The sequence below is a fragment of the Symphodus melops genome (genome assembly GCF_947650265.1).
Source record: "Symphodus melops genome assembly, contig: scaffold_237, whole genome shotgun sequence".
In the NCBI taxonomy this organism is placed as follows: Eukaryota; Metazoa; Chordata; class Actinopteri; order Labriformes; family Labridae; genus Symphodus; species Symphodus melops.
The window spans coordinates 5,228-12,500 of record NW_027636669.1 but is presented as its reverse complement, the minus strand read 5'-3'; the positions used below and the strand labels follow the sequence as shown (position 1 = coordinate 12,500).

The following is a 7,273-nucleotide window of genomic DNA, read 5'->3' as shown; positions in this document are numbered from 1 at the left end:
TATCTATCTATCATCTATCTATCAATCTATCTATCTATCTATCTATCTATCTATCTATCTATCTATCAATCAATCAATCAATCAATCAATCAATCAATCAATCAATCAATCAATCAATCAATCAATCAATCAATCTATCTATCTATCTATCTATCTATCTATCTATCTATCTATCTATCTATCTATCTATCTATCTATCCATCCATCCATCCATCCATCCATCCATCCATCCATCCATCCATCTATCTATCTATCTATCTATCTATCAGTTCATTGTCATATTACCTGTGTCTCCTCATGGCTCCTTGTGTTTTTTCCACCTTTGATGGTTTTATATTTAGTTTGGACCTTTTTTCAAATGAAGCCTCGTTTTGTCTTTTGTGTTTTGTTGTTTGTTCAAGTTTTAAATTCTTCCTCTGTCCTGATTTCTTTTTACCAACCTTAACTCCTCTTAATAAAAAAGTGCTCTCTAGAAGTTTAAATGATGCTGTAGCTAAATTTAAGGAAGCTATATCAGCTGCCTTTGTTTCTGTTCCATCCCCTAACCTAGTTGAAAACTCCTATAATCACTTTAGTCCCTCTCAGCTAGATCAGTTTGTAGATAGTGCGGTGGATTCACTTAGAGTTACTCTGGATTCAATCGCTCCCCTAAAACAGAAGCCAATCAAACGACAGAGATCAGCTCCATGGTACAACTTAGAAACCCGTACTCTAAAACTAACGTCACGTAAATGTGAAAGAATTTGGCGCTCCACCAAAACGATAGAATCTCGTTTAATTTGGCAAGATAGTCATAATCGATATATGAAAGCTCTACGGCAGGCCCGCACGGCCTATTACTCGTCTCTTATCGAAGAAAATAAAAACAACCCTAGATACCTCTTCAGCACTGTAGCCAGGCTGACAGAGAGTCATAGCTCATTTGAGCCATCTATTCCTTTAGCCCTTAGCAGTAATGATTTCATGAGCTTTTTTAATGATAAAATTCTAAACATTAGAGACAAAATTAGCAACTTACTACCTTTACTTAGTGCAGATTCCTCCTATATTTTCGATTCGGCAGAAACGGCTCCAAATTCTGATACTAACCTCGATTGTTTTTTTCCAATTAACCTCGCAGAACTAAATTCGATTATTTCTGCGTCTAAACCGTCAACTTGTCTTTTAGATCCAATCCCAACCAAGTTGTTTAAGGAAGTCTTTCCTCTAGTTAGCAGCTCCATACTAGATATGATCAATATATCTTTAGCTGCAGGTTATGTACCCCAGTCATTTAAAGTAGCTGTAATTAAACCGCTCCTTAAAAAGCCTACTCTTGATTCAGGAACTCTAGCTAACTATAGACCTATATCTAACCTTCCTTTTATCTCCAAGATCTTAGAGAAAGTGGTAGCTAATCAGTTGAGTGATTTTCTCCACAACAACAGCTTGTTTGAGGAGTTCCAGTCGGGATTTAGAGCTTACCATAGCACTGAGACTGCACTTGTTAGAGTAACAAATGATCTTCTGTTAGCCTCAGACAGGGGACTTCTATCTGTGCTTGTCCTGTTAGATCTTAGTGCTGCTTTTGATACAATTGACCATCAGATTCTGTTACAGAGACTAGAACAATTGCTTGGAGTTACAGGGACTGCTTTAAGTTGGTTTAGATCCTATTTGTCAGATAGATCTCAGTTTGTGCATGTTCATGATGAGTCCTCTTTGTACACCAAAGTTAGCCATGGAGTGCCTCAAGGATCAGTGCTTGGTCCGATTTTATTTACATTATATATGCTTCCTCTAGGTAGTATTATGAGAAAACACTCCATGAACTTTCATTGCTATGCAGACGATACTCAGCTCTACATAGCAATGAAGCCAGAAGACGCCAACCAGCTTCGTAAACTAGAAGCCTGCGTCAAGGACATCAGGACCTGGATGACCAGAAACTTCTTACTGCTCAACTCAGACAAGACTGAAGTTATAGTGATTGGTCCTAAGAACCTTAGAGAGACTTTCTCTGCCGATATGACGGCCCTTAGTAGTATTAGTGTAGCCTCTAGTACCACTGTTAGGAACCTAGGAGTTCTGTTTGATCAGGATATGTCCTTTGATTCCTACATTAAACAAATTTCAAGGACAGCTTATTTTCACCTTCGTAATATCTCTAAGATCAGACAGATCCTGTCACAAAATGATGCTGAAAAATTAGTTCATGCATTTGTTACCACCAGGTTGGATTACTGTAATTCTATTTTAGCAGGGTGCTATGGTAAATCTCTAAAGACCCTCCAACTCGTCCAAAACGCTGCAGCTCGTGTTCTTACTAGAACGAGGAAAAGGGACCACATTACTCCTGTATTGGCTTCTCTCCATTGGCTCCCTATAAAATCTAGAATAGAATTTAAAATCCTTCTGCTCACCTACAAAGCTCTAAACGGTCAGGCACCATCGTATCTTAAAGAGTTAATTGTACCGTACTATCCATCAGGAACATTACGTTCCCAGAATGCAGGCCTGCTCGTGGTGCCTATAGTCTCTAAAAGTACTATGGGAGGTAGAGCCTTTAGTTATCAGGCTCCTTTGGAATCGTCTACCAGTCGGGGTCCGGGAGGCAGACACACTAGGTACTTTTAAGAATAGACTTAAAACTTTTCTTTTTGATAAATCTTATAGTTAGGGCTGGCTTAGGACCAGCTCATAGTTATGCTGCTATAGGCTTAGACTACCGGGGGAACTGGCACCAGGATCTCTTATCTCTCTCTCCCTCTTTCTCTCCCAGCTTTCTCACCTTATAGTAATAAGATATGTCTATAGTGACAAGCAGTAGCTTGTCACTATCTTTGTATTCTAACCTCTCCTTTTGAGCTCTCTTAGGTTCCTTGAGCTCTCTTAGGTTCCTTGGGACTGTTGGTGAGGATGGCCTGCCCAAACAACCCCCCCCCCCCCCTCCCCCTGAGGATGGCCTGCCCAGACCCCCCCCAACCTATCCCATCCTATTCTTCTTTCTGCATCTTGTCCCATCTCCCCCATCCCATTTTCAAGCCCAGCACAGTTTAGCAGATGGCTGTTCCGTCATGAGCCCGGGTCTGCTGAAGATTTCTGCCTGTTAAAAGGAAGTTTTTTCTTGCCACGCCATGACGGATTAAGCTGGGCTCTTGTAATATATCCATCAGTAAGGTCCTTTACCTGCTTTATGTAAACATAACAATGAGCATGGTCTTGTTACCTGCCCTTTTGTTAATGTTAACAGACAAACAGTAAGGTCCTTTACCTGCTTTTGTAAAGTGTCTTGAGATAACGCCTGTTATGAATTGACGCTATATAAATAAAGATTGATTGATTGATTGATTGATTGATTCATGGCTGCGTAGCAGCTATAATCATATGTTTGTTATTGAATAGTCTGAGTCCTTCTAACATGGACCCTTTAGGACTCATGAGACCTCCAAGATAAAAAGTGATGTACTGGGACTGACTGACTCGTACCCCCCCCCCCCTCCCTGTTGAGCACTGTGTGTCTCATGTTTTATAAAACACCAAGTGGAGAAAATGACCAACCTGCCGTTAACTGTTATGAATTTACCTGGTAAGATGTCTTGTTGTCCACACAGGAGGGTTTCAAAGGGGAACACTGGGGGCAGCACCTCCCCTGGCTGACCTCTGACCCCTGGAATAGAAAACACATTGAGGTCGGGTCACATGATGTCTGTCTGTCTGTCTGTCTGTCTGTCTGTCTGTCTGTCTCTCAGGTCTGTCTGTCTGTCTGTCTGTCTGTCTGTCTGTCTGTCTGTCTGTCTGTCTGTCTGTCTGTCTGTCTGTCTCTCAGGTCTGTCTGTCTGTCTGTCTGTCTGTCTGTCTCTCAAGTCTGTCTGTCTGTCTGTCTGTCTGTCTGTCTCTCAGGTGTGTCTGTCTCTGTCTCTCAGGTCTGTCTCTCAGGTGTGTCTGTCTGTCTGTCTGTCTGTCTCTCAGGTGTGTCTGTCTCTGTCTCTCAGGTTTCTGTCTCTGTCTCTCAGGTGTGTCTGTCTCTGTCTCTCAGGTGTGTCTGTCTCTCAGGTGTGTCTGTCTCTGTCTCTCAGGTGTGTCTGTCTCTCAGGTGTGTCTGTCTCTGTCTCTCAGGTGTGTCTGTCTCTCAGGTGTGTCTGTCTCTGTCTCTCAGGTGTGTCTGTCTCTCAGGTGTGTCTGTCTCTGTCTCTCAGGTATGTCCCAGGGTAAAAGCAGGAAGTCAGGTTCATGAGATGACCTGTTACTTTCAGACTCACCTGAGGACATGTGACTCGAGCACACTCCGCCCTCTCACAGACCACCTGACCTCGGTCACAGGTACAGAACTCACAGCCTGTGCTGTTCCACATGTCTCCATGGTAACGCACTGCGCCCTGGTACAGGCAGCTTCCTTTAGCAGGAACACATTCATCACAGCAACGCCCGTCTCTCTTCACCTTGGAATGACCCTGATAGGTGAGACAGACAGAAAGACAGGTGAGACAGACAGACAGACAGACAGACAGACAGACAGACAGACAGACAGACAGACAGACAGACAGACAGACAGACAGACAGACAGACAGAGAGACAGACAGACAGACAGACAGACAGGTGACAGACAGAGAGACAGACAGACAGGTGACAGACAGACAGACAGACAGACAGACAGACAGACAGACAGACAGACAGACAGACAGAGAGACAGACAGACAGACAGACAGACAGACAGACAGACAGACAGACCTGTTTGTGACTCACCTTCTCACAGGTAACAGGCTGGCAGGTGTGTGTGTGACATTTAGATTGACCGTGGTCACACACACACGTGGTGCAGGCGTTCTTTTGCCACTGCTCGCCGTGCTGTAAAGATACACACAGTGTGTTTCACGTTGTGATGCTAACATTGTGTGTGGTTTGTATATACACACACACACACACACACACACACACACACAACGTGTTACCTGGCGTGGCGTTCCTGCAGACAGACAGGGGTCAGACACGCACTGAGGACAGCACTGACCGGGTCGGATCACCAGGTTTTCATCCTGCAGGAACACAAAGGCTTCTTACAGATGACATATTTAGAAGAACGGGTCCACGGGTCCACGGGCACACGGGCACACGGGTCCACGGGCACACGGGCACACGGGCACACGGGCCCACGGGCCCACGGGCACACGGGCACACGGGCACACGGGTACACGGGTCCACGGGTCCACGGGCACACGGGTCCACGGGCACACGGGTACACGGGCACACGGGTACACGGGTCCACGGGCACACGGGCACACGGGTACACGGGCACACGGGTCCACGGGTACACGGGCACACGGGTCCACGGGTACACGGGCACACGGGTACACGGGCACACGGGTACACGGGCACACGGGCACACGGGTACACGGGCACACGGGTACACGGGTCCACGGGTACACGGGTCCACGGGTACACGGGTACACGGGCACACGGGTACACGGGCACACGGGTACACGGGCACACGGGTACACGGGTACACGGGTCCACGGGTACACGGGTCCACGGGTACACGGGTCCACGGGTACACGGGTACACGGGTCCACGGGCACACGGGCACACGGGTACACGGGTACACGGGCACACGGGTACACGGGTCCACGGGCCCGACCCGACCAGCCATGCATCCTGGTGATGGACCTCTGATAGATTCTTTACTCTGTGGATGGACTGAGTTTGTTTTTCTTTGTTTGGGACTTTTACTTTATTTTGGATTGATAAAGTAAACTGTGTAAATTACAGTGTTTCCATGTGTTATATTTCTAAATGTCCGCGGTGTTGTAAAAACAAACCTGCACTAATAAGATGGATGCAGTCATCAGAAACTGTGATACGATTATTGATCATGTATACAGGGATATCAATCACCAGGTTTCTCTGTGAGCATGTAAACATCCTGAATATGATCAAAACCAGGATGCGGCTCATAATCGGGATATTTCAGTCCACGTAAACGCACTCATTGAGAGTTTAGATAGCCCCGCCCACATGAGGAAGAGGTTGATAAACAAAGCCAGCTGCCTCAGTGATTGACAGGTGTGTCACCCTCTGTTATACTCACAGGTTTGCAGACCACCTGCTGACACTCTTTGACTGAACACTGAATGTCTCCGTCTCTGCAGAAGCATCTGGAGCACAAGCCGACCCTCCACTCTTCGCCATCGGCGTACACGGCGCCCTGCAGAGAGCACGAGGCTGATAGAACACACAGACGTTATAATGAATCTCTGAAGTAAACAGTCTGTGTGGATAACCAGCCTCACCTCCTCCACCTGAACACAGGGGGCAGCACTGTCCTGATGGAGTGAACAAGCTGTCCCCCTCTGGGCAGCTGAGGGGGGGGCAGGGTCGGGGGCCACAGGACACGCCGCCTTTGGAACACACACACACCATACAGGGGGCGGGGCTCCACTCACTGTCATCCTATCAGAGAAAGAGATAAACAGAGATTGATTATAAAGATAGATATGACGAGTTACACATCTGATAAGTGAGAACAGCTGATGTTTCAGCAGGTGTGTGTTCAGGTGTGTGTTCAGTCACAGCAGGTGTGTGTTCAGGTGTGTGTTCAGGTGTGTGTTCAGGTGTGTGTTCAGTCACAGCAGGTGTGTGTTCAGGTGTGTGTTCAGGTGTGTGTTCAGGTGTGTGTTCAGGTGTGTGTTCAGTCACAGCAGGTGTGTGTTCAGGTGTGTGTTCAGGTGTGTGTTCAGTCACAGCAGGTGTGTGTTCAGGTGTGTGTTCAGGTGTGTGTTCAGGTGTGTGTTCAGGTGTGTGTTCAGTCACAGCAGGTGTGTGTTCAGTCACAGCAGGTGTGTGTTCAGGTGTGTGTTCAGGTGTGTGTTCAGTCACAGCAGGTGTGTGTTCAGTCACAGCAGGTGTGTGTTCAGGTGTGTGTTCAGGTGTGTGTTCAGTCACAGCAGGTGTGTGTTCAGTCACAGCAGGTGTGTCGTCCCCCCCCCCCCCCACCGTCACCTACTGAATACGTCACTCCTTCGTACTGGCAGGAGTTCTGAGCTGACGACACACACTCTGGACAGCAGCTGTTAGCGGGGATCCTCAGACGCTCACCCTGCAAAACACACACACACACACACACACACACACACACACACACAGACACACACACACACACACACACACACACAGACACACACACACACACACACACACACACACACACACACACACACACAGACACACACACACACACACACACACAGACACACACACACACACACACACACAGACACACACACACACACACACACAC

At 47.0% G+C, this 7,273-nt stretch overlaps 1 protein-coding gene across 1 annotated transcript in view; it reads right to left on the bottom strand.

Annotated features, from left to right (window-relative positions):
- The window catches only part of LOC306819214 (extracellular matrix organizing protein FRAS1-like), a gene marked incomplete at its 3' end in the record, with an annotated part of 36,039 nt that extends 28,978 nt beyond the window's left edge, over positions 1-7,061 (bottom strand). Inside the window, 7 exon segments of the mRNA XM_079372987.1 lie at positions 3,566-3,649; positions 4,242-4,433; positions 4,726-4,827; positions 4,932-5,015; positions 6,065-6,198; positions 6,267-6,426; positions 6,980-7,061. Coding sequence (XP_079229113.1) covers positions 3,566-3,649; positions 4,242-4,433; positions 4,726-4,827; positions 4,932-5,015; positions 6,065-6,198; positions 6,267-6,396 — 726 coding nt within the window.
- Between the last annotated feature and the right edge of the window lie 212 nt (positions 7,062-7,273).